The 27,270-nt window shown below is 40.0% G+C and overlaps 2 protein-coding genes across 3 annotated transcripts in view; one reads left to right on the top strand and one right to left on the bottom strand.

Annotated features, from left to right (window-relative positions):
* Window positions 1-1,272: 1,272 nt before the first annotated feature.
* On the bottom strand, window positions 1,273-19,709 carry LOC109468751 (transcription elongation factor SPT5-like). Its single transcript, XM_019767079.1, has 29 exons — window positions 19,547-19,709; window positions 19,131-19,206; window positions 17,903-18,055; window positions 17,400-17,487; window positions 16,784-16,916; window positions 16,273-16,341; window positions 15,889-15,951; window positions 15,641-15,671; window positions 15,288-15,356; window positions 14,339-14,498; window positions 13,528-13,715; window positions 13,000-13,067; window positions 12,705-12,810; window positions 12,279-12,354; window positions 11,505-11,662; window positions 9,824-9,979; window positions 9,035-9,132; window positions 7,988-8,057; window positions 7,378-7,503; window positions 6,485-6,610; window positions 6,019-6,103; window positions 5,580-5,690; window positions 5,221-5,326; window positions 4,908-5,032; window positions 4,116-4,224; window positions 3,677-3,900; window positions 3,020-3,324; window positions 2,554-2,649; window positions 1,273-1,748 (listed from the first exon to the last, which is right to left on the bottom strand). The coding sequence occupies exons 1-29, from the start codon at window positions 19,678-19,680 to the stop codon at window positions 1,602-1,604; spliced, it is 3,456 nt and encodes a 1,151-aa protein (XP_019622638.1). The 5' UTR covers window positions 19,681-19,709; the 3' UTR covers window positions 1,273-1,601.
* A 447-nt stretch (window positions 19,710-20,156) lies between these two features.
* Window positions 20,157-27,270, top strand: part of LOC109468727 (alpha-1,3-mannosyl-glycoprotein 2-beta-N-acetylglucosaminyltransferase-like) — a 55,487-nt gene continuing 48,373 nt past the window's right edge. The window contains exon 1 of one of the 2 annotated variants that reach the window (XM_019767048.1): window positions 20,157-20,321. The gene's annotated coding sequence lies outside the window, so the exon portion shown is untranslated. The remainder of the gene's footprint in view (window positions 20,322-27,270) is intronic. The other variant, XM_019767047.1, reaches the window with a different exon arrangement.

Below are 27,270 nucleotides of genomic sequence, written 5' to 3'. Positions count from 1 at the left end.
CCTGGTTACCAAACCTATTATAGCTCCCGAGTCCTACAGTCTATCCACAAATAGAGAGGCTGTAGAGACTCTGAGGCTATTTGCAAAGAGACTGTAGGACTCGGTAACAACAGGCTATACTCATATACATGTATTACAGATTGGCCAGGAGGATTGTGGATTCAATGAAAATGTTCAGGCTACAACTTTTCTTCTCTTCAAACTGTAAGTGGACTAGTGCTAGCCTACATGTACATTGGTCAATTTTCTCATTTTCTTTTGAAATGAATGTTAGACTAACATTTCTGGACTATTGATATCTGTTACCACAGTAATATCATACTCAGATCACACTAGTACTTGATGTAGAAGTGTTTTATATTTTGGCAATAAAAAAGACAACAGATGAATGTACTGTGTGGATGTGCCAGGAAGGACCTTGGGATTTTTTTAGGGATGGCAACAGACTATGAACTCTGTTAGTGTGTCATTTTTTCTATACTATTTCTTGTACATGTGTATGAAGTATAATTTTACAAATGCCTAACACAATATTTCCTACCACCCCACCCTACAATCCTTTTTGGTGGGTGCATCAATGAATCTACCTACATTTGACTAGGAATGTGGTCTACAAATCTGTACTACACAGTAGATTTTCTTCTTAATGTACACTTCCAAAGAAGCCATGTGGTTTTTGCTTGTTTTTCAATCGGTACTCTTTTTAAGAGAACCTATCTTGAAGTAAAAAAAAGGTGTTGCAATAAGTAGTATAAAGTAAGTGGAAAGACACACAAAAACAAGTCAAAGGCATATGTCTGTTTTGAGAATAGTAAAGAGGAGTAGTGGAGTAATATACGTATGTAAAAAGAAAGTGTCTGCCTTGTCAACACAACTAGAACAGTTATCTCGGCCTTTTGTTGTACAGTAAGTTTCATGTTGAAAACCTTGTACATGTTGTATAGTAATGTTTGGTTGTCCTTTCCATACTTTGTACAATGTTTAGCTGTTCTTTTAAAACAGTAACGATTAGCTGTCCTTTCTATACCTTGTAATGTTTTGCTATCCTTTCCATATCTTATACAGTAACATTTAGCTGTCCTTTTCATACCTAGTACAGAAATGTTAGCTGTCCTTTTCATACCTTGTACAGCAACATTTTGCTGTCCTTTTCATACCTTTTAGTAGTTTTAGTTATATTTTGCTATCCTTTTTGCTGTCCATCCATACCTTGTACAGTAATACAGTATTTAGCTGTCCTTTTCATACAGTAACATTTAGCTGTCCTTTTCATATGTTGTAATGTTTTGCTATCCTTTCCATGTACAGTAACATTTAGCTGTCCTTTCCATACCTTGAACTGTAACATTCAGCTTGTACAGTAATGTTTAGCTGTCCTTTCCATACTGGTCTGAATAATGACATCTGCCCAGTCCACAAGTTTTGAACAAGTCTCCTCTTAATTCTGTGTCACAGAATTCCTGTTGCCATTGCCTTACAAATTACCAGACTCCTTTCTTTCCTTGTACTTCTCCTATCATCTCTTTTTTCTACATTTCTTAAGAAACTACGCTGCACGACCTTACACAGTCTTCGCCTTCTAAGAACCCTCTACTAGACTACTAGTCCTTCTGTCCGAGTTTCCCCAGAAATCTGAGCTGTAGGATCTTGAGCTGTGCGTCCAGGTCCATGCGTACGATCCCGTCCTGGCCGTCGATGTTGATGAGAGTTCCCGTTGCCTCTCGGTCCTCTCCCAATATCACCTTAACCTGGACACATTAACGCATTCATGTCAGAGTCAACAAAATCATAGCACGTCCAGAATAGAAGATACAAACAGCAGCTCCTCTGCAGTACCAATATCACCTTAACCTGGACAAGTAACACATTTATGTCAGTGTCAACAAAAAACCATAGCAGGTCCAGAATAGAAGATACAAAAACAGCTCCTCTGCAGTACCAATATCACTTTAACCTGGACATCCGAAAATAGTTTCATCAGGTTGGTAAAGTATAGGATACAGGAGTTTTCTTTGCCACGTTTTGGATTGTGTTCTCGCCGCAAAAGCGCCACCTACATCAGCTACATATAGCGGCAAGAAGCAGAACTCCAGTCAGAAGCTCTGAGGAAGGTGTCTGATGATGGACACCGAAATGTTAGCACCTAGGTGAGACAATCTTCGTTGTGTGAAAGAAAACTCCAATATCATATCCATAACCTGGTGAGTGGTCACATTAACACATTCATGTCAGAGTCAACAAAACCATAGCATGTCTAGAACAGAAGATACAAAAACGGCTCCTCAGCAATACCTGGGAAAGCTGCAAGGAGGCCCAAAATTGACAATGACATAGCAATCTCCATTCTAGCTGTAAATACCAGTCAAATATCTTCAATGGCATATGTTTTAAGAACATTTTATCTACCAATACAGCAAGGAAAGTACCTACGCTTTATTTCAAACAGAAATGAATGGGGCATATATTAGAAAGGTTACAATCTTCCCCACCAACCTCTGCTTGGAGAGTACATGCTTTCCTCATCTGACTGATGTTACATGAAAGCCATATTACCTTGTCGTTCTTGGCAGGTGCCTCAGGTTCCAGGTGTTCTCCCATCACGTTCACCATTTTGTCTGCTTCTGACAGGTACACGGAACACATACCACCCTGGAGGGGGAGGGAGGGGGGCAGACAATAGTGAGTACTGTCATTCCTCCAGTAGACTGACCCAGTGACACTTGTCACTTGTCTTCTCTAAAGCGTGACATCAACACTGGGTCAAAAGTATCTGGGAAACGATGTCAGCCCCCCTTAGGAAGACCAGAGTGACTGGTTAAAAGCTCTGGGTGAGAATATTTACCTTTTGTGGTGGAACAAAAGTTTTACCTTTAAACAAAAGACTGGAGTTGTTCTGTCATACATTTTGGTGAGTCTTGCTCTTGCATCGGAAATTACAGTTTAAACTTGCTTCATAATGACTTCTACCAATATGAATGAACTTTCAAGATAAAATACAGTTAATGACCACAGTTCTCACCGATATGCTGCGGATAACACCTCTCTGGTGGATGAGGTCGGGGTCTTCGTGGGTTTCGCGGATTCGCACGGTGATGTCCACTGTCTGCCAATCAGTCCCTCCCTGGTCCAGGCTAGCCCCCGGTGTCTGGGGGTTGAACCCCCCCGGTGAGGGGGCCCCCGGGGTCATGGGGCTGAACCCCAGGGGTGAGGGGGTGGCCTGGTAGCCTGCAGGGGAGGGGGTTGCCTGGTAGCCAGCGGGCGAGGGGGTGGCTTGGTAGCCGGCTGGGGAGGGGGCAGGTTGGTAACCTGCGGGACTGGGGGTGGCTGGAAATACAACACAGCAAGGTTAACCTTCGCACTGCTGTGGATGCATTAATGCAAGTGCATCTAAAAACTAGCAGAGTGAGATTTTGCAGAGCACAAAATTGACTTTTTTGCTTACTTTGTGCACTTAAATTCTACAATCTTGCAATTTTTTTTCTATATTTCTACAATGTCCATATGGGTTGACATCAACTTGACAAATGTTGTTACAAACATGTTCACTGTCTCAACTTCATGTAAGCTATAGTTACAAGTGACCACCTCTGCATAAGGAAAACCTGGCCAAAGTGACAACTTTTGACGGTCCCCTAAGTGGTTAAATTTGACTGTATGCTACAGGTACAGGATATACCTTGGTACGACCCCTGTGGTGATGGCGTGGGTTGATACGGTGAGTACGTGGTCTCGCTGCCGTACATGCCCGCCGTTCCCGGCGTCTGTGGCGTGAACGGTCCGGAGTGGTCGGCCGGAGAGTCCGCCGACACGTAACCCGGCGTGGCGGGATTTGGTGTGGCCGCTCCGTAACCTTGCGGCGACGGCGTGGCGTCGTCAAAACGATAATCAAAATCATCCGGCCTGAGGGGATGGAAACATACATACTGGTGATGTTACTTTCTTGTTTGTTTGAGCTTTAGTTATAGTAAAACTGTAATCAGTCCGCTTGCCACTTTTCAGAGGTCACGTTCTTTCAAGCTGATATTCTTTATGCACATAAATGGTAGGTTGCACGTGGCTACCTTGCAGCTTGATACACAGAGATGTAAATGACTACCACAACCAACACAGCTCACCTGGAGGGGGTGTTAGGGTTGGTGGGGTCCCACGCCCCTGTTCTGCCGGGGGTGCGGCTACCATCGTCATGCAGGGGGGTCTGCGAACCATAGTGGGGGGTTCTGCCTCCTGTAGGGGGGTGGAAAGTTGTAAAAATCAGAAAAGCAGTTTGTTTGCAGTTTTTTCAAGCTCTCACATTGTCTACGACGATACAAGGCTAGTATACAGACTGGACCATATTCTGGAAGACTACATCATATAATTGAATCTAGAGGTCATAACAATGTGTTTAAATGTGTGATAAAAGTGTACAAGACAGCTGCATTTAATTGCTATATTTTACTAAAAGTACCTTCCCTAATCCTTGTTTACTAACCCTAATTCCAAACATTAATATGATAAGGCCACACCAATTTAATTTGTTGGTTCTCAGATTTGCCTCTTCATTTTTTTCTGATTTGCAAAAAAAAAGGATTCTGGTTCTGAATCAACTGAGAATTTTTTTTTACCCCCATCAGTTGAGGAAAGTCCTCTTCTTCCTAGTTATTACAGTTTTTCCATCTATCAATGCAGTGGTTTGATTAAAAGTTCAAAATTCATTGTTTAAATATTAAGCCAACCTTTTGTGTTGACTTCATGGCTCCTATCGTAACATTTGGGGCTACAATAGCATGCCTACACTTGTTTTTTTTCCCTGTCGCTTCACATTTTTTCTGAAAAAATCCGAGAAACAAATTAAATTGGTGTGGCCTAACCCTCTAATTCTGGTGCTGCCATTTTCAGTCCTATAGTTGCCCATCCTCCGGTCTTACCTTCGTACTGCGGAGTCTGTGACCCGTACATGGGTGTACGTGACCCGGCGCCGTACATGGGGGTCTGTGAGCCGTACATCGGTGTTCTACCGTACGATGTACTGGCTCCTCCTCTAACTGGACCCCTAGAAAACAACAGAACAAAACAATTTTCATACAAGCAACATGGTTGAGGGCTGACTGCATTTACATAAAAGAAAGCCATGTTTAAGAAGTACCAGTACAGTAACTGTACTAGGCAACTGTACTTTTCATAAATAGAATTCTATAAATACATTTCAATGTATATAGTATACATAAACATGTTGCTTACCCTACAGGGTTGAGTCTGGACCTGTCTACAGAGATAGTCTTACAGCTGGAGTGTAGTTCTACCCTGGCTGTGGACTCTGTAGCATCTTTCACCATACCAATATAGCCTGGAAACACACAATACAACAAATACATGTACATGTACATATAGAACATTTTCTTCTTTCGGATGTTAGCATAACATGTACATGTATGGGCTATGCATTTCTCCCAATAATATAATAATAAAGAAGTATAATAATAAAATAATGGAATTTCAATAAATGTAGACCAAGAGACAAGCCTGGCAGATCCTTACATGTCTTACTGGTACTTTACAGGGCCCCTGACAGATCCTGACCCTTTGCCTGATGAACTCACCTTTGTAAGGCCCCTGACAGATCCTGACAGTCTGCCCGATGAGTTCCATGTCCCTCCTGGCACGCCCCCGTCCCCTGCCCTGTCCTCCCCCACTACCTCCTCCTCTGTCTCCTGTAAACACATACAGAATCAGGAATCTCATACACAAAACATTCACTGTTTTAAATCTTCACTCAATGTTCATAGTAACTATATGTTTGAGGTGGCAGGTGCTGAAAAAAGAAAGTTAATGTATTATTTGTTAACACTAATGATAAGTTCATGCACTTCACGGCACAGAAGTGACTATAAAAAATGCTAACATTAAATGTACCATAAAAAGAATCAGGAATTACAGTATCTATTGTTAACAGATGTTTACCTCAATGAAAAGCATATAGGCTTAAATAAACAGTAGAAGTCTACATGTATATGGTGAGGGTTAATGAGAGTGACTTACCCCCACCACTGCTGGGGTGTTGTGGACTGGACAGTCTAGGAGACATCGGGGCAAACCCTCCCATCACTGTCGTCGTGTTACTGGGCTGTATAACATTAAAATAAACATACAAATTCATCTTTTTAAAGCCGATACTATGTATAAGATACATGTGTATACTTTGCATTTGGAAATACATCTGTAGCAGCGACACCTGTGCTGCAGTGCAATGTGAACCAGTCAGAATTGCCCTGAGGAAGGTGACAGACAGTCACCGAATCGTCAGCTGAATAAAAAATCTTTTGCATGAAAAGAGTCTCTTTATTCAGTGACATGATGAAACTATTCTTGGCCAGATACAATGTACTTCATTTTTACATTGTACTTTATACACTGTTTTCATTGGATTCAGTTTTCACTACAAGAGAAGTGACTGCAAAAACAGCTGATGTAAAAATACCAGAAAGATCTAGAATGAGTAACTTACCCTTGACCCTCCTGCGAGTACGACATGTCTGGAGCGGACCACGAACATCCCACCGTTGTCTGTCATCATCTTGGAGTAGAGGAAGGCATAGCTGCGGTACAGGTGCTTCACCTCACCTTGCCGACCCTACACAGGAAAAACCACACACTAGTATTAACACTTGGAGTAGAGGAAGGCATAGCTGCGGTACAGGTGCTTCACCTCACCTTGCCGACCCTACACAGGAAAAACCACACACTAGTATTAACACTTGGAGTAGAGGAAGGCATAGCTGTGGTACAGGTGCTTCACCTCACCTTGTCGACCCTACACAGGAAAAACCACACACTGTTAACACTTTGTGGAGTCAAATAGCTGAGTGGTTAGTATAGTGGATGTGAGACCGAGAGGTCATGAGTTCGATTCCTGGCATTCCTGGATAGACGTTGTGTCCCTCGGAAAGGTGCTTGACACAACTTTCCTCACTCCACCCAGGTGTAAAATACCTGACTTTGGTTGGGAGGTAAAAGACAGTGGAAGGAGAGGGATGGGCTCTGCCTTCCAATACCTTGCCCTAAACACTGTGGGCTATGGAAATATTATTACCCTTACCTTTTGTGGTTTGATTACAAACTGTTGATGACAGATACTAAGGAAGCAACAATTGTCATTGCCCATACCTTGTGACCTTATTAATCATGTCCAAAATAGGTTATTTCTTGGATGTGTCAGGTCTTGAAAAGGATTGACAAAAGCCATGTATGTCTAGTTTAGGACTCTAACATTTAGATCAAAACAACACACCTTCCAATCTTGTATCACTGTACAGTACTACTGCCAGTTAAACCTTGGCTTGCTGCATCAATAAGAAAGCTTGCATGAAGGCGACTTTAGTTGTGACTTGCTAAACTTACAGAGTGTTGCCCGTCGATGACCTTGACTATGTCTCTGACTTGGATGTTGTTCTGTTCTGCATCGAGAGCGACAGCATTTCTGGTGTTTTTCTTCTGTGTGACTGCATTCTGTTTCACGTTAACAACCTGGGAAGGAAAACAACAACATCCACATGTAGGGAAAAATTAAACTGTTCTCTACCTCAAAGAAACTTGACTCACCTGAATTTTTGACTGAATCTCTTGGTCTTCCTCGGTCCAAAATTCCAGTGAGTCAAATTTCTTTAAGTTAGAGAACAGTTTTATTTATCACTTATGTAAATCACCAACTTGGATGAACTTTCATGCTAACATAAGTGACTTGACCTACCCTAAAGTTGCATGCCTGATACATGTGGCTAGCACTCACATTGAAACCATGCTTTGGAATAACACAACATCAGTAAAAACCATCATTTCAGTCAAATCTGATACATAAAACCACAACACAGATATTGAGGTTAAGATCTTTAACAGGAAGCTATTTTAAAACCATGCCCCAGTGATACAGGGGGATCAATTCTAGACTACTGTAGACTTAGTTACTGTATGATTACTGTATCATTACTGAATAGAAAGAGACCATCCTTACCTTTCCGTGCATGTTGAGTACTGAGAAAGACTCCCTCTCTAGTCTGACAATAATGCCTACAGTCTGTGGACTGTAGAAAAAAATGTACATCAATTTAAATAACAAACAATATTGAAAATCCACAAGGAAACTGTTACTCAAGCAGCTATGGAAAGGTTTTGAAACTGTCAGACATTTCGACAAACTGTCGGTAACAATAAGTAGTTGATGCTACTTGAAACATCTGACAGTCTCAAAATCTATCCAGTTGCTTGAATAACAATTTCCTTGTGTACCTCATTACCTGGATGTCTAACATTCATTATATGGCAAATCATTGAAAAAAAGACCATGCACTCAATTTTACAGTCTTATGTTATTCCTGAAGAAACCTGTTTTTATCTTAAACTTTTGAGATTTTAAAAGCAGCCAATACAGTTTTTAGGGCTTGGAAACCCGATTTTTCAAAGTTGATATTCTAGTCACTTATCTACATACTGAGTATATTGACCCTCATGGAGTAAAAAATACCCAAAATTCTGACGGAAAAATGTAACTGGAAGGGCCTTTGGCTGATTTTTAGGGTACCACCCAGAAAATAAAGGACTCATCTTGGGGCTTGTTTCTGCAGTTTTAAAAGCCCAAAATATGAAATACTGACTCAAATGTGCTAAAGTAAAGCAGCATGTGTCAATATCACAACGATTGCCTTATTCAGAAATATATCAGTTTTGCTGCCCTTAAATCGCATTGGATGCCTTTAAAAAAACAAGACCATGTGCTCAATTTTACAGTCTTATGTTATTCATGATGGTGTTTTATCTTAAACTTTTGATTTTAAATATATCACTGATAGGCAAAGCAAAGGCTCAAAATTCATCTTCGGGAATAGGTGCACTGGTGCACCCAAGCTGAAGAATAGTCTATTGGGTGCACAAAAATTTTTAGGTACACCATATAAAATAGAATAACTAGAATGTCATCAATAACTAATTATGTTTCATTTCTAAAGAAAAGTACTAAAATGATGATTTTATTAAAAGGCAAGATGAGAATATGAGTACTGACTCTAGCATGACCAGGTCTCCAAACTGGAACTGTCCCATGGAGTCCACACCTGAACTCATCTCTGTACACAACTGCAGATCCTGGGGACGAACTTTCAACTGGAAATACACAAACTCAGTCATAACATGTTTCAGGAAAGTGTGAAGACTAAAAAAAACATCAATAAATGTACATCAGTCTTGATCTGTCCTATAAAACTTGAATGCTAGCTGTGGACCAACTTGTTGTCATCATGTTAAGACTAAGAATTCCTTGTATAAAAGCAAAGAAAGAAGGTATGTACATGTACAATTCTCTATTTGTAATACATCTATCCATACATAAATCTTTGTTTCTAAGCTATGTGCAAATCTTACCATAAAAAATAATTTCCACGATAGATATATCCTTTAGCACTTTTCTGATAGACAATGTAAAGTGACATACCATCAAACAATGACATACCAAACTTCACCATATCACAACAGGATTTAGAATATTCACTTATGTAGTATCATACAATACGGAGAAAATATTATTACAGTTGGAATCAGCTACTAACTATGGATCATGATTATGATTTTGACATTTTGCTTTGTATATTAATTTACTAGTATATGGTGACAGGAGCAGAGCAGACCATGAAATTGCAACATTATGTAACCCAACACCTGTCACCAGGGTGACAGACGTCAACAAATCATGTCATTGGTCAGGTCATAGGTCACTATTTGGAGAAGAAGAAGAGGGAGAAACTGAGCAAAAACAATATGTTTTCCTTCAGTAAACATAATAAATAAATAAACAAACCTCGTGCATGGTCAAGTCAGAGAAGAGCACCACATAGTTGTCCTCTACGCGAACAATCAGACCTGTGTCCCCCTCATACCGGCCTGCGATCACCTTCACGTGGTCACCCATGTTGAAATGTTTCCTCAACTCATGCGAAGGGAATTCAAGAGGTTCCTGTGAAATAAAAGTCAATGGTTAGAAATTCGTGTAAACATGATAGGGAAATGTACAGTAATGTTTTGGGCACTATCAAACAGGTGTAGTAAAGCACATTTGGCAGAACGTACTGCACCTGCGTGAAACCCGTAATGTATTGTACATAGCACTTCGGTAGAACGTCTCATATAAGGTCATATCTGCACATATAAGGTTAACACTCCGTCTGTAGTTTCCAAATGTTATGTCGGAAAAGATATCTTCTGCAATAGGCAAAATTTTGATGCAACGTTGACCAAAAATCCACAAAAAAACGTGAAAATACAGGGTTCTGCGCAGGCGCAGTATGTTCTGCCGACGTGCTGTGTAGTAACATACATTGGTAAAAACAGAAAGGTCTCTGAAGGCCAGGTTCCAAGAACATAGTATTACACGTCCAAGCTCAGCCAGTTCAGAAGTGTCACAACACATCCACATAGAGTCACCCGAACACTTTGTTTCACTTGACACTGTAAGGATTTTGGACACTGAACAAGACTATTTCCTATAAGATTATTAAGAGGGGTGAAGGAGGCTATTTACATCAGGGCCCATCAGCCTTCACTGAACCGTGCCGGGGGCCGACATCGTCTACCAGATACCTTTGACCAAGCGTTGACGTCACTCTTCAAAGAAGCCACGTGACAAGCTTCACTGGGTCAGTCTACTGAGGAAGACCAGAGTGACTGGTCAAAAGCTCTAGGTGAGAGAACTTTTTGTGTTGGACCAAAAGTTTTAACTTTAAACAATCATGTAACTATTTTGTTGTCTTTCGGGGTATCAGATTGAAGCTAAGGCATTCTATCTAACAGTGTACACTGCACTGGTACATGCTCAGTTTAGATCTAAATGTAGGTATAAGTGGATTTTTATTTGCTGTATTGACTGTTATCACCTTTGAAGTATAAAATACTACATTGTACCTTACCTGATACAAGGTTAAACTTAACCTTTAGGTCCTCATGTATCTGTATGATGGTAACCTTCAAAATGCTACCTTAGCTGGTGTAAGGTTAAACAGCATACCTTTAGATCCTTGTGTTAAAGCATGATGGTGACTGAATCTGAAATGTTACCTTTAAGTTAGCTAGTATAAGGTTAAACTGTGTACCTTTAGATCCTTGTGTTTGGGCATGATGGTGACTTAATCTAAAGCTCTACCTTAGCTGGAACAAGGTTAAACTGTGTACCTTTAAATCCTCATGTTTGGGCATGACTGTCACTTTGTTCAAAACGCTACCTTAGCTGGTAAAGAGTTAAACTTTACCTTTAGATCCTCGTGTTTGGGCATGATGGTGACTGAATCTGAAACACTACCTTAGCTAGTGTAAGGTTAAACAGTGTACCTTTAGGTCCTCGTGTTTGGGCATGATAGTGACTGAATCTGAAACACTACCTTAGCTAGTGTAAGGTTAAACAGCATACCTTTAGATCCTCATGTTTGGGCATGATGGTGACTGAATCTGAAACACTACCTTAGCTGATAGAAGGTTAAACTGTGTACCTTTAGGTCCTCGTGTTTGGGCATGATGGTGACCTTGTTCCCATCGACCGTCATGACCTTGCCCTGCAGGTGGATCAGTTCTCCCTCTGCCACCTCCACAATGTCACCGGGGGCCAGGCTGTGCTGCTTGTCCACCTTACCTCTGGACTCAGGAACCACTGGTCAGTACGGTCAGTCAAGGCAAGCACACAAACCTTTCAACTGAATAATAACACTATACATGTAGATACGTGACATCACAGAAGCAGTGGATTGCTCAGTCTTGCCTTCAAATATCAGAGTTATCAACCAAGAATTGAGGTGTTCAAAAACTTGTATTTCTCAAGAACTATCGTAGACTGGAACTCGTTGCCACCAAGCACAGTTGGGGCATCGTCACTAGAAAGCTTTAAACTCCTACAATTAAATGAGCAAAGATTGAGTGTAACAAGTCGTTAGGTGTGATATAGCTAGCTGCCGCCGCACCGTGTGCCTGTGAAGCTGGTGTGTTACGCCGAAAGGCGGTTATACCGGCTATACTGATACAGATACAGAGTCTGTGACGAGTTGTACGGTTAAAAGTTTGGTTGAGAACAAATTTGTAACAATGTGTTGAAAATTGCAGTTCAAACTTTTTTCATAATAATATTCTGATACTGGTTGGTTTGAACTGTTATTTCCAATACACCAAATTGGAGTAACCTAATGCTTTTCTAATTACTCATATTTTAAGTATTGTTTTGTAGATTCTAGCACATACATTGCAATGTTTGTAATACAATACAAGAAGGATACACTCGATGTCCATTCCCTCAGGTTGGTCTTCAAACTTCTCCAGCTCTGACAGGGTTGGTTTTACTCCTTCTGTGATCTGAGGAACAATTCACACATTAAGTCTTTCACAACCATGTTTTGTTAACTGTGACATAACTTAAGAACCACAAGAATTGTATACGACAAGATGGGTGATGACTATAATTTTGTATGAGAATCTCACTCAGTATGATAAAGTCTATCAATGTATATTACTTGTATCAACAATTATTTATAATGTTTCACTATTGACTATTAACTTTTAGTCACAGAATTATACTAGTACCCAGTGATCAGAAAAGTACAACTCGGGAATTCACTGCACATTATGTTTTTAAAAACTTTCTTTGCTACATGTATAACACAAAAATGTATAACACAAAATTTTTTTGTTTCACGAAAACTTACAATGGCAGACATGACAAAGGTCTTGAACAGGAAGCCTTTACGACTGTAGCGGTTTCCCTCAAAGATTAGGAAGTCTCCGTCAGAAGTCACCTCCCCTCCTATAGCTCTGGAAGTGTAAAAAAAAGAGTAAGTCCAAAAATTTAAGCCACCAGACCAATGATAAAGGAGAGAGAGTACAGTGATGTTAAAGAGAAGAGCTAATCTCCCACTGGTTGTGACAGAGAAGACAGTCTCTATACAGTATATTACACTGCCTGACAGCTTATCAGTTACATGTACAGACTATGATTCTTACCTGATGGCATCGACGTCAAACAGTTTCTGTGGAGGTCTGCGGAACTTTTTCCTCTTCTCTCCCTGGTCCTGGAGAGCAGAAAAAAATGGGGTACCGTATGGTTGACAATAATAAGAAAAAGAAGGCAGAAATTTAGTACATGTAGTACAAATTATTTCAAATCATTTTAATCCAGACTTTGAGCTTATTTTTGCTTGCAAGCTTTCTACACTGTACATTCTAGCTTTGTGCATCTTTTAACTTGGTGTAATTAACTTCAAGGGTCAAAATCGCATGTTGAGATAGCTGTCCAACAAAATTAAGCTGTCTTGTTATGGCAAATGCTGTCTTAGTTCCTTGTCGGGTGTTGGTTCTGTCACAGACTGATTGAAAATTCTACTGCATCTAAATCACATATACAATGACCTACAATAAATGTGACTGTGCCATTACCAAAGAAATGGAATTTTTTTACCCCTCTACATGTACTATCCTACTGCAGCCCTTAGAAAAAAAATTGTTCATGGTTTTCCTAAACATGTTTCTTACCTGTGAAGCCTTCTGTACACCCCTCAGTTTGGTATAGTCCACCCGTGGTATAAGTTTGAGGTGAACAGAGTTCATACTGGGCTCCACATAATCCACCTGTGCCAGGTCATCCTTATACACACCTCGCTTCAGACGTACCCACGACTTGGGCTTCAGAGCAACGGTTTCTTTCACCACCTTCAGGACATCTGGAAGGAAAAAGGAGTGATACAATTAGCATTAATTTAAAAGCAGTAATGTATACAGTTTTACCCTTTGCAACAGTCTTAAACAATAGGAATAAAAAATTCTCTTTAAGTATCTTAGGTACTAGAAAAAATATGCTATCACCTGACTATATAGGATACCTTAACTAGGAGAATAGTGTACACATATTGCTGGAAAAACATTTTGAAAATTTCATCTTTCATTTTTCTTATGACAACTTTTACTTTAGTCTGCCATAAAAAAATTACTTTAGCACTAAGGTATCCTTTTGGCAGCAGATTTGTGTTGTGTTGTGTTGTGTAGCAGACAGAGCACGTTGGCAGAACGTACTGCATCTGTGCAAAACCCCCATTTTCAAGATTTCCGTGGATGTTTGGTCAACATTGCATCAGAATTTTGCCTGTTGCAGACGACATCTTTTCAGACATAACATTTGGAAACTATAGACGGGATTGTCAACCTTATACAAATGTATATATATGCGAATATGACCTTATATGAGACATTCTGCCAAAGTGCCATGTACAATACATTACAGGTTTCGTGCAGATGCAGTACGTTCTGTCGACGTGCTAGTAGACAGAGGGTTAACCAGACAACCTACCCGTCATTTCCTTGATGGGGACCATCTGTTGCTGCCACAGCCCCAGCCGCAGGTTCCCCACTCCGGTGATGGCCTGCTTCACGTGGGTCTGTTTGAAAGACTCCACGTACACGTACCCCTTCAGACCCTCCTTAGCTACAATAGACTTGATCTGTAGGGGCTGGAAGGACGGTCAAGACTCTTTAGTTTGTCTTAAGTCATAATATAAGAAACAGAAACTGACTCCACGTACACGTACCCCTTCAGACCCTCCTTAGCTACAATAGACTTGATCTGCAGGGGCTGGAAGGACGGTCAAGACTCTTTAGTTTGTCTTAAGTCATAATATAAGAAACAGAAACTGACTCCACGTACACGTACCCCTTCAGACCCTCCTTAGCTACAATAGACTTGATCTGCAGGGGCTGGAAGGACAGTAAAGACTCTTTGAGTCTGTCTTAAGTCATAATATAGAAATATAGAAACTAAGACATAACTTACCAGGGCTCAAAATACTGGGTGCATGTGCACCCAAATTGGAGCTGTACACACAATTTTTTTCTGTAGGTGCCCTGGTGCACCTAAATATTTTTGTAGGTATTTTGTACATATTACATGACATTGTATAATAGTATACAGGATATTCTTGGCATAAAGGTGTCAGAAAAATTGTTGTAGTACTTGTTTAACATTTCGAAGTTACCTCCCATTTCATATTCAAGCTGAGAAGAGAAGCTGTAAGATCTGTAATTAGGTTTTGTTTTATATGGTGTACCCCCAAAAATTTTTTGTGCACCTAATTTTTGGGGTTGGGTGCACTGGCGCACCTATTCCCCCAAATGAATTTCGAGCCCTGCTTACTGTAAATAATATAATTTTTGTCAACAAAAAAGTTCATATTTGTTGTGTTAAATATACTGTAAAAAGTTATCTTTGCTGGGAGAAAAATATGTGAAAAAACTAAACTTACTTCGTCTGAGTACTGCAGAGCGATGAACTTCCTCATCATCATGATGGCTGTTTGTTTCTCCTCTCCTATCTGTAAATAAAAACAACATCAAATCTCCAAGTTAGGATCTTAGGATTGCAGTTTAGGGTGAAAATGTTGCTGAGATCTATTTTTCAAATATAAAACTTCTTTGTCTTGTCATACTCATAAACTAGTGATATTTTTCTGGTCAAGTTTTTTTGTAAGAACATTTCCTGCTTAGATAAATACTTCATTGGCTCATTTCTTTTTTCATTCAAAATACAGCTTCCTTTAAATTCTAACAGGACCTTTTCTACGTACATATATAGAACATATAAAGAGATAAAACTAACCCTGCACTTGACAGTCCACAAGTTTGGATCTCTGTTAGGGAAAGAAAAATATACATAAGGTAAGAGACTTACATGTGTAAACTACCACTCTGCTACTAAGTACTTCTATGTCTTCATTTTATACCATCAGAAAATTGTACAAAACATATTCATAACCATCATATCTGTGCACTAAATATGATATATACCACCCTTGAATGTGACTGCTTCAAACAAATGCAGTGGACAAAATGACAAAGCTGACTTACTTGACTCCAGGTAGCAAGCCTTGCTGTGTGATGTCATCAGATAGTTCATACTCTCCCCCAGTTCTGAAACATGATGTTACAAAAATAATAAAACAACAAAAGTATCTATGCAATATGGATGTGCTCAACTACTTTTCTAAAAAGTCTTTACAGAAAGTTGTGAACATTTCTTTTTCATTTTAATTACAATTTTGTATAGGTTTCTTAAACTCTTCCCTTAGTTACAATAGTTGACTGTCAAAGGAGAAGTCAAAGCAAATTGTGTAAATGTACATCTTGCATTGCTATGTTTTATGCTTACATCCAGCCTTCAATGTATCTATTCTACCAAATTTAATACATATGTTATGAGTGTAAAACAAAGTACATTAACTGAATACTCACTCGTCTCTGCTGCTAGAGCTGGCATACTTCCTCATGTAGTATTCACCCAACTCATCTGCCTCTCTGTCTCTGGAGATGGGAAAATATATAACATTTTCAGACAACACAAAGACTTTTCAACAGTAAACTAAAGTTGTATAAAGGATTAGCTGTATAACATTACACATTGCTTTCATCCAGACTACAAATAAACAGAAAACACAACTAAAGTACAATGTATGTATACCATAATCAAGCTAAGAAGTGTTAAAGACAATATTACTGTACATCTGGACAAATAAACATTAGTAGTATTGAAATGTTGATACAGATGGGCACTTTGTATGGGATTTTTAATCCATTGTGGTACAACATAAATTTGGTCCATCATTTCATGTGGAACATGGTTATTGTGGCAATTGAACAACTGTGTGGCCCAGGGGCTATAGAAACAGAGATGGGCACTGCCCTATATACCAAAAGGCATACGAAGGATCTTAACTAATGTGTGACTAACATGACCTGTACTGACCTCCACAGGTTGGCCAATCGCTGAGCGCCGCTACGTTCCTGGTCAGAGTCGCCGATGACAGAACTTTTCTCAATCAGGTCCTGAGCACCTTCCTCCCAATCCTCTTCCTCCTCAATATCATCATCATCAACATCTGCGGGCAAATATTAAAATATCATTTCTCATATTTCTACTGGGTGGGAATCATACTGTATTTATGTTTACCGAAGGAAAACATATTGTTTTTGCTACGTTTCCTCTTCTTCTCCAAACACTGAGTGACCTCTGACCTGGTCTAAACCAGCAGTCTGTCACCATGGTAACTGGTGTTGGGTTACATCATGTTGCAATTTTATAGCAGGAGGGATTTAAACTCCTGTCTGACCATATATATGAATGTGTTTGAGTAAGAATTAACAGAGCAGACCATATGCGAAGGTAAACATTATGCATTTGCTTTGCAAATGTTTCCTTTCTAGTGTTAATGTTATCAATGTTTTGATACAGTAACCCAAAACTTTATCTAATGATGTGGTCAAGACGTTACAATTTCCAACTTTTCCATATGGCTAAACAAAGATAGACAGGCTAGTATCAAACTTCTCTACATGTATTAGGAGCTTGTACCAATACATACCGGCCTCGTCTAGGATAAATCCACCAAATCTGGGCTTCTTTTTCTTTTTTGGTCCACCTACTCCATAGTCTTCATCTTCTTCTTCATCCTGAAATAAAAATCACTACTGGGTAAGCAACATAAAAGAGTGCACAACACTGCAAAACAAACAAACCAGCATATGTAGAATAAAACTGAAGGCAAATTCAGCAGAAAAAGCTTTTCATGCACTTTGATTTGAAAGCAAATAAGAGAACAAAGTAATGGAGAAATGCTGATAAAAGGGGAAAGAATCATAACCTTTATCACACAAAGAAGATACAATAGAGCACATAACATGCAGCAGAAACAAATCTGCAAATGCCTGGTAACCAGTGCTTTGTACATAAAAATAAACAACAGTGAAAAGAACAGATTTTTAAAGAAAAGAATATAAAAGAAAGCTGGAATACTTGTAGAGAGGAGTAACAAAAGATAACATGCATTAGAGACAGCCGACCCTTGACCCATGCCCATGCACATGCCTCGTAATCGTCTTCCTCGTCTACCTCATCCTCCTCTTCCTCCGTCACGATCTTACGCCTCGTCTCCACTTCCTTCGAGTCGTCTTCCCCGCCGCTGCCTCCCCCGCTGCCCCCCGGGCTGCCGAGGTCACTCCCAATGTCACTCCCAGCATCCTGGGAAATAGAACAACAAGATGGGGCTATATTCTATCTAGGTTATCCCAATAAGCTGGTGCATGGTTTATACTGCACATGTACAGTGAGCCACATGATGGGGCTAAATTATCAAGACATAACATGTAGTAGTGCATACCGGTTCACTGGACTTGGATCCGGACTTGTAAAAATGTTTAGGTTCAAGTCCAAAAAAACCTAAAAGTCAAGAACCGAGTCCGGACTTATTACCATAAAAGACCATTTCACATACCCCTTTTCTTTTTAAACCACCTAAAACCTTCCGTAGATTCCAAAATCTTTGCTGCAAAATGAAGAAAACATTGCCATCGGGCATCGTCAAGTACCAGCCTCCATGTTATGTGGCCAATTTATTATTAAAGTTTCACCCAGACAACATTGCAAGGTTGCCAACAAGCAATTTTGTATAATGCCATGGGTTTAGGTCCAGACTTAAGTCCAGACCTGAACCTAAACCTCTGGACTTGAATCCGGACCTGAACCTGAAATTGGGTTTAGGTATGCATCACTAATAACATGTCAGCAGAACGTACTGCACCTGCACGAAACCCTGATTTTTAACGGGTTTTGTTGGATGTTTGGTCAACGTTGCATCAGAATTTTGCCCATTGCAGAAGATATCTTTTCTGACCAAACATTTGGAAACTACAGATGGGATATTCACGTTATATATAGTTTCTACGCGAATACGACCTTATAAGAGATGTTCTGCCAAAGAGTGAATACAGTAAATACATTACTGATTTCGAGCAGGTGCAGTACGTTCTGCCAATGTGCTTCATGACATTGTTTACCTGATACCTTTGACCAATGTTGACGTCACACTTCAGAGAAGCCACGTGACAAGTCTCACTGGGTCAGTCTATTGAAGAAGACCAGAGTGACTGGTCAAAAGCTCTAGGTGAGAACCATTCTCTTTGTGTTGGAACAAAAGTTTTAACTCTAAAGAAGATAGGACTACTATTCTGTCCAGGCTATCCCAATAATGGGGATTGTGTGTAATGAAAAATAACAAAATACAAAACAAAGATTAGAAAAAACAGTCCGTTCTTACGTCGTCGCTGGCGACAAAGCTGCCGTCATCGGAGAAGTTGCTCCCTTCACTGTCAGACATCTTTCTCTGACCTGCACTGAAAGTGAAACAGTTATTTTATAACATGCTTTGCGACCCATATATTTTCACACATGTATTTAATATGAACTTGATTGTATCCTATACAAACAACAACCCTAGAAGAATAAACCTTTGTTTACAGCTAACAAAATCAACTTGGAGACAGTCCTGAGTATCAAAACGCGTTGAAAGTGGCCGAGATTTTAACAAACAAGTTTCCTGGCATAGTTTTTGTGCACACAGATCTAAACACAACAACACTATGCCTGCACTTAGTGTCCATCAATTCAGAACATCGTGTCCCAAAAAACAACAATAAAGTCGACTCAGATCAGCTCAAAACATCCCTTCTGTACCTTTTCTGTCCCGCAAGACAAGAGAAGTCTGCAAAAAGCGCTAAACCAGCTCGGAAGGACCAAAACTTTTCACCAAAACCACGATGTCCACTTCCCCACTTTGTCCCAAACGCACGGTGATGTGTAAACGTCATCAAAAGATGTGCCTGCGTCACGACATTTTCAGGGGTGTACCAGAATACAGTGCAATTTTACGGAATGCAGTGCAATTTTACTATTATACAGTGCAATTTTACTGAATACAGTGTAATCGTATTAATATACAATGTATAGTGTAATTTTACAAAATACAGTGTAATCGTATTAGTATACAGTGCAATTTGCTAGTACAATGTACTAGTGTACAGTGCAATTTTACTTGAAAATTGTGCTGTATACTAATACGATTGCACTGTATTTCGTAAAATTGCACTACATACTAATACAATTGTACTGTATTCCGTTAAATTGCAATGTATTGATTGTATAATTCCGAGATATTGCAATGAATTTCGTAAAATTGCGCTGTATGCTGTTGCTCCCCTGATTTTGTGCAGCCCTGGATTTTGTGGTTGAAAGGAAAACGTCACGAGTTTTGCGTTCCCCGGGATCCCCCCGTACGCCTGCGCCGTGACCTTCTGACCCTTGCTGATTCTGTGTTGGAAATCGACACAGTCAACGTGGACACGAACTAGTCACCGTCCCTCCTGCTGCTGTTTTGGTCCCGATTTCCAGCCGTTTCCTCCAAGATTCTGCCTCCCAACGCCGCCTACACACTCTAGACACATTTCCGAAGGTAAGACCGCCGCTAGAATTCACCATACACGGGCGACAGCGCTCCGAAACGCCGACAATACTGGGTAAGGTTTCCGGGAGGTACCAGCTGATTCCTAGTGACTCGCTGCAGGTTTCTCTGTTTAATGTTTTCTGGCGGAGTTTGTCGCTGATTGGGGTGATCCATTGGCATGTCGGTGGCGATTGGTCCCATGTGTGCTCGTGAATCGCCCTTTGTGTGGTGTGGGCCTACCTGTAGAAAATAGACACACCGGCCTGTGGTAGTATCCATCCACAAGCTTTGCGATCGCTCGCTTGCCAAGTCTTCGCTATACGCGGTGTCTTCTTCCTGGATGGATTTCTTTTTCCGTCCATTGTTCTAGGAAAACCGCCTCCGCCTAGACAAGTCTGAACACGAGCCATAAATTTGTCTTCCTGCTTGCTGTAGCAATATAACACAAGCCTTCGTATTTTACTTCCATATTTTCTTACTTAGTCCCTAAGTTAAAGATGGTATGCCCCTACCACCGTATTATCTGTATACTGACCTTGTATATGGGAAACGACAGGTGTCACGGCAAGTTTATCATACCTCTGACATGACCCTCTTGTATATTTAGAAAGTCCTCCCCTGTATGTCATCTGAGAACGGTACGGCTTTTAGTAAAACTAGAGGGAAAAACACTACCACAGCATGGCTCAACTCTACACATCTTGAAACAATATATTATGATATTGTAGGTACAAATCATGCGGTGAAATTTAATGCCTGGTTGGAGGCACGAGCTTCACACCTCTCTGATCTCCAGCCAGAGTGGTCAGTGCCAGGGCTTGTACATCAATTTGGTGCGAGGTATGCAAAAACACATTCTGGCAAAGGGAGGGCATCACAAATCATTCTGCTTTTCCTGGCCCTCTCCCAGCCAGTCTTGTCAGAAAGTAGGTCACCCTCCGACCAGACCCCTTCCTTTGTTGTGCTGATTGGTATGCAGGGTGGGTGATCTTATGGTCCTAGCTTTGATGTTGGGTCTGCATGGGGGGGGTCCTGGCAACGTTTACCGTTAAATTCAGCAGGGCCGATAATGCTTAACGGTAAATTCAGGACGGTCGGCAACGCTTAAAAGTTAACGGTAAATTGACAGGCTTTTTTGCACTGGATTTGATATCTCACTTTGTGAGAAAAGGTGATCACTGACAAAGGCGCGGGAAATTTTGTATTTTTGAACCTTCAGTGACGCATTTTCCTGCACTTTGAAAGGCAAAATTAGGCGTAACGAAGAATTATTCATTAACGCTGAATTTAGGATGACAAATAACGTTTTATGTTAAATTAAAGCGACCAATAACGCTTCACGATGAATATACTGATAACTCTTAACGTTGAATTAGAGCGGGCCGGCAACGATTAACGGTAAGTTAAAATAGCCCATAACGGTTAACGAAAAAGGGCATGCAGGCCCTCTTTGATGTTGGGCAGTGTACAAGTCCTACCCAACCATCTGTGCTTACTGCAGGACACATCTGTGTACTGGTTATAGCCTGATTCATTGTTCTCTAATAACAAAAGGCTAGTGAAAGTATTAGATCTCACTTTGATCTAAAGAGAGATGGATTGATGTGTTCATATGATGCTATTTATTGTCTTTATGCCACAGTCGGTATCAGATATGTGCATTCATGTGAGATGCAGTGTGCAGTGTTGTGTGAGCTATTAATGTCTATAAGTAGTGGTCTTTTATCTTCATTGTTCATGGCTGGAATGGTTTGCACAGTGTATCACATTTAGGCACGTCAGCTAAATAACCAAAGACTTATAAGATTTAAAACCAATGAAGGTAAAATGGTGTATTATTAATATGTACTACAATTATGCATGCAATGTAAATTATTCCCACATTCATACAAAAATTGTACATATCTTTTGAAGTTTGAAAATAAGTAAATTATTAGTAAATCGTTCAAGAGATTGTCAAAAGAAAGTCTTTCTTTCTCTCTCTTTATTTTATTCAGTAGTAGAGTTTGAATTATCTATGGTTATAGTCTGCCTGGTTGCCTTAGCATTCTATACAGGGCTCGGAATTCATTTTTGGGAATAGGTGCACCCAAAAAATTGGGTGCACAATTTTTTTTTTTGTGCACCATATAAAATCTTACTACTCCTTCCAAGATTGAATCTGAATTGGGAGCTAACTTAGAAATATTAAACAAGTACTACAGCAAAGATTTTATTGTTTTTCTGACACTTACTTAGATGCCAAGCATATCCTGTATACATGTACTATTATACATTTGATATGTACAAAAATGCCTACAAAAATATTTGGGTGCACCAGTGTACCCACAGAAAAAAATTGGGTGCACAGCTACAAATTTGTGCACCCAGTATTTCGAGCCCTGCTATATGAAATACAGTAGACTGAAAAATAGCAGACGTAACATGAGAAAAATGGCGTCATTAGTGGCAAACCAAGCCGAAAACTAAGCAATTACAGCATCTGTAGGGTTGGGAGGTTGTTTTCTGACAAAGCACATAATATATTGACAATGTTGAGAGCGTGTTTTAACACTCCAAGCTGCCCAAACTGGTGCTGTTTTGCCACTACTTGCCGCAGAAGTGGGTTCCCTGGAACAGAGTTGATGCAGGTGGTATTTCAGTCTTGACTGGCTGAGTCCTATTTCCTCTCCAGTCTGTCACCAAGGAACAAGGAAATCCAGATAAATGTGTTCTAGGAAATTTAATTCTCAGTCAGCCCATGTGTTTGGCTTTCCTGGTATCGTAATTCTTACATTTAAGCTGGGCTTAGAAAAAAAATTTTCCGACCCTACCGAAGGGTAGTTTTCCGACCAACCCTAGAAAAACTGCCGACCCTAGCCTTTTTTAGGGGTAGGACCCCTGCAAGGGACATAAATTTTTCAAGCTGATCAACCTTTTCTAGCTACATGATCTGACACTTGAGTTATAAAATGTTGTACAGTCAGTTTTCAAACATTGACATTGAAAATACAAGTGTCCTCATGCAAGTTTTACTTTGTTAGACTGTATTGTATACGTTGGATATTGGATCACTGGAGATTGCCAAAGTCTAATAAAAAAAAAGAAAAAAAAAAGATAATCCCTACCTACCAACCCTAATTTTTTTCAGGACTGAAACAGGAAACAACATTTTTTTCCTAGGGTTTATAGTAATCTCCAAGCAGATGTAAGATCTGTCTGGGTGTTCAAAGGATGTGTTTGACTGTCTTATAGTACTTCTTTCTATTGGTCTTCATATTCTTCTCTTTCCAAGGAAAATGGACATTTTACTAGAAAAAGGTTAGAAAAAAATGGCTGAAATGCCAAAGCCAAGTTAGCCAACCCCTACATCTGCTAGGCGATGTCCTATTGACATCATTCAGTTTCAATTGCTATGATTTAGGTTGGGTAAGAGTAGACCAATCGATGCCTTATCATGCATGCAATCCACTTGTCATGACATTGCCTGTTTTTTTCCAGGACTAGAAAGTTGTGAAACGATGCTGTTACTCTAACAAACTGCAATACCCAAAGATTGAGATCCTTTGCAATGTCTACAAGTAGGAAACATTATAGCGTGAATGATGCCTATTCCTCTGGGTTCTTTTGTGTCTGTGATCAGGTGTTGAAGTGCACTGTTCTCCCATTTGTACAGTTAATGGTATTATCTGCTCTTGTGTGCAAGTTGAGAAAAGTGTTAATGGCTACTGTGAGGCTCCCAAAACATTCACTTCAAAGTACATGTACTTTATCTTGCAAAAAAAAACTTTGTTCGAAATCACAATGTTTTACAGTAAGCTGAGATCTTTAATATCTAAGCTTTAAAGGAGGATATATTCAGCTAATAAACAGAAATCTGTAAGCTGAAACACTTTTCTATTTCTACAATTTCTCAGTGAATAGTTTGGTAAGACACTGAGTAAAGAGACTCTTTTTACACAACCAAGTCTTTTATTCAGCCGAAGTTTCAGTGACCGTCTGTCACCTTCCTCAGGGCAATTCTGACTGGTTCACATTGTACTGCAGCAAAGGTGTCGTTGCTACAGATGCATTCCCAAATGTACAATATTTATGTATCTACACATGCGTGATTGGATTACAGGGAAATTCTACAATTTCTGTACTCTTTTTTGACATGTGCCATGAAAGGGCTTCAACCTTGCTTGAACTTGGAAGGAAGCCCTACAAAGAAATCCCTATGCAGTAAAAGAAGAAAAGTTTGTTTTTGCACAGGCGTGGTAAATGTTAGTTTTGTTGGGAGTTGTCTTTAGCACCCTGTTGACACCTGATAAATGCTTTCTGTCCCAATTGGCAAGTGGCTGTGTTGGTGGTACAATGATGTGTCAATTTCTTATCACAATGGATTATGTGATAATTACATTAGACACGGCAATGTATCATTGGTTGACTGTTTTTCCTTTGTTTGCCTAAAGCTAACAAGGCAAGTGAGCTAAGTGATTGACATCTGTGGATTTTCAGTTTATGCAGGTGCAGTTTCACTCACAAAAATGCCAAGAAAGCTTAGACTGTGGCAAGAAAGCTTAGACAGTGCCACGAAAAACCAACAAGTTGCATACCGCTGAAAACTGATATGATTTTATCTCTTAGCGCTACTGAGTTCTGTCATCACATGAACTGGACTGGAGTGAATCAATGTGTGTATCTTGGCTCCTGTCCTGGTGATTAAATGACAAGTATAGAAAAACCAGAGTCATGCATCTAGCTACATCTGTATCATATCTGTACTATTTAGACAGTAGAACCACCCTACATTATGACGTTCTAGCCAAGTAACAAGTTGTTTTACAGGTTGGCAGCAGTCATAAGGCCACACCAATTTGACTTGTTGTTTCTCAGATTTTTTCAGAAAAAAATATGAAGTGACAGAGCGAAATAATAAAAAAAACAGGCCAAGGAACCCCATGATAGCAGGAAATGTTACAATATGAGCCATGAAGTGAACATACCAGGCTGGTTTATAATTAAAACAATAGATTTTGAACTTGTAATGAAACAAAATTGCATTGTTACACTGAAAAAAGGACTTTCTTCAACCGTTTGGGCCAAAATATGTCTTTCATTGAGCATTTTGCAGTTGTTTTAGGATTCTTTGCAAATCAGAAAAAAAAATGGACAGGGCGATCCGAGAAGCAACAAATTAAATTGGTTTTTCCTAAAGTCTAAACTTTGTATTTTGAAAGGAAGATATGAATTCTCCGAAACCTTGATAGACATCAAAGGCCTATTCAGAAGGGAAAACTGTAGGAACTGTAACTTTTGTTCCCTAACCAACTGGCTCAGTGACAAGAACCTCTTTGCCTAGTCCCAGTTGGCAAAGTTGATGAATGTAGGCAGAATTCATGATGACAGAATGGGCTGCATTCCTGTAAATAGAAAATTATAAGCCATCGATCCCTAGGGAAACTAAATTGTACTTCTTGAAATGAGTAGGTGTATGCTGTGTGTATAATGGCTATGACTGGTGACTGGTCTTCATACACACACAGGACTCGAAATTCATTTTTGGGAATAGGTGCACTGGTGCACCCAACCTAGAAAATTAGGTGCACAAATATTTTGGGTGCACCATATAATTTATAAAACAAACCTAATTACAGATCTTACTGCTCCTCTTCTAATCTAAGCTTGAATCTGAAATAAAAGCTTACTTCAAAATCTTACACAAGTACTACAACAAAGATTTTATTACTTTTCTGACCATCAGATGCCAAGAATATCCTGTATACTATTTAATAAGTACAAAGATACCTACAACAGAAAAAAATTGGGTGCACAGCTCCAATTTTGGGTGCACTAAGGTGCACATGAACCCAGTATTTCAAGCCCTGTCACAAGTTTGGACTATAGGACTGGTGTGTTACGCCACGTGGCACTTTACCTGTAACTCACTCATCACAGTCACCTGATCTACACCCACCCTGCCCTTGAGTCAAGGCGACTGCACGGTCGTTCTGTTGCATTGCTAGTACACTGTAATTTCTGATCTTTTCACGGTACTTTTATGTTCATTGTTTTTGCTGGCATTTTTGTACCATGAACATATCTATACCATTAACAAATAATTTGCAGACTTTCTTTTTTTCTGCACCTTCCACCACTGGGAAATATATTCTAGTAGTTCCATGAACACCTCCAGCCTTCTCAGTCCACGAAATTTTGCTACCGTGAACATAAAGTGAATTACAGTAACACAGAAGAAGACAAGTCTAATTTTTATTTCTATAGAGTCATTTTGCTGCAACGAGGTCTAGTCAGATAATGTCTAAACAAAACCTGTTGACGTCAATGTGAAAGAAATTTAAAGATGAATTTGTTGCATGGACCGGTCAAAATGGTCTCTGAGATCTTTCTCGCATTGGCAGACAAACCCAAATGCCATTCTGAATAGTTTTCATCTGCTTAATAGTCAGTGCGCTCCTTGATGGTAGCGAATATTCGCGAGGATGTCAGCTAACCAGGATGTCACCAAGGCTATTGGCAGATAAGATTGAATGGAATTGGGAAGGTCATCTGGGGGTCACCACTACTGCTGCAATCTTCACTTTAATGAGAACCACTGACTCACACATGTCCTGGTGTAAGAAACTTGGCTAAGTCTCTAGTTTCTGTCAGTCAGTGGGCTATCTTAGGGGGGCCGGCAAGCCCTTTTCCGTAGAGCGTAATCGGCTGTTTCAATTCTACGTAGAGCGCAGACGGACCACTCTAATATTTTTGCGTAGAGCGTATTCGGCGTTTTAATTCTACGTAATGCGTTGTAGCCACTTGGAATTTATCGTAAAGCGTAATCGAGAGGTTTCTGAATTCAGCGTAGAGCGTTGTCCGGGACCCCCCCCTTCAGGCCCTCTCTTAGGAGGGCCTGCATGGGGGTAGTGATTACAAATTACGCAAAATTTTTGCCGCCGATTATGAATTACGTTTAAGTCTCAGAGCTGATTAC

Source organism: Branchiostoma belcheri, unplaced genomic scaffold (genome assembly GCF_001625305.1).
Source record: "Branchiostoma belcheri isolate BF01 breed outbred unplaced genomic scaffold, Haploidv18h27 scaffold2, whole genome shotgun sequence".
Classification (NCBI taxonomy): Eukaryota; Metazoa; Chordata; class Leptocardii; order Amphioxiformes; family Branchiostomatidae; genus Branchiostoma; species Branchiostoma belcheri.
Note: the sequence above shows the minus strand (reverse complement) of the source record. Positions and strands in the feature narration are given on the sequence as shown.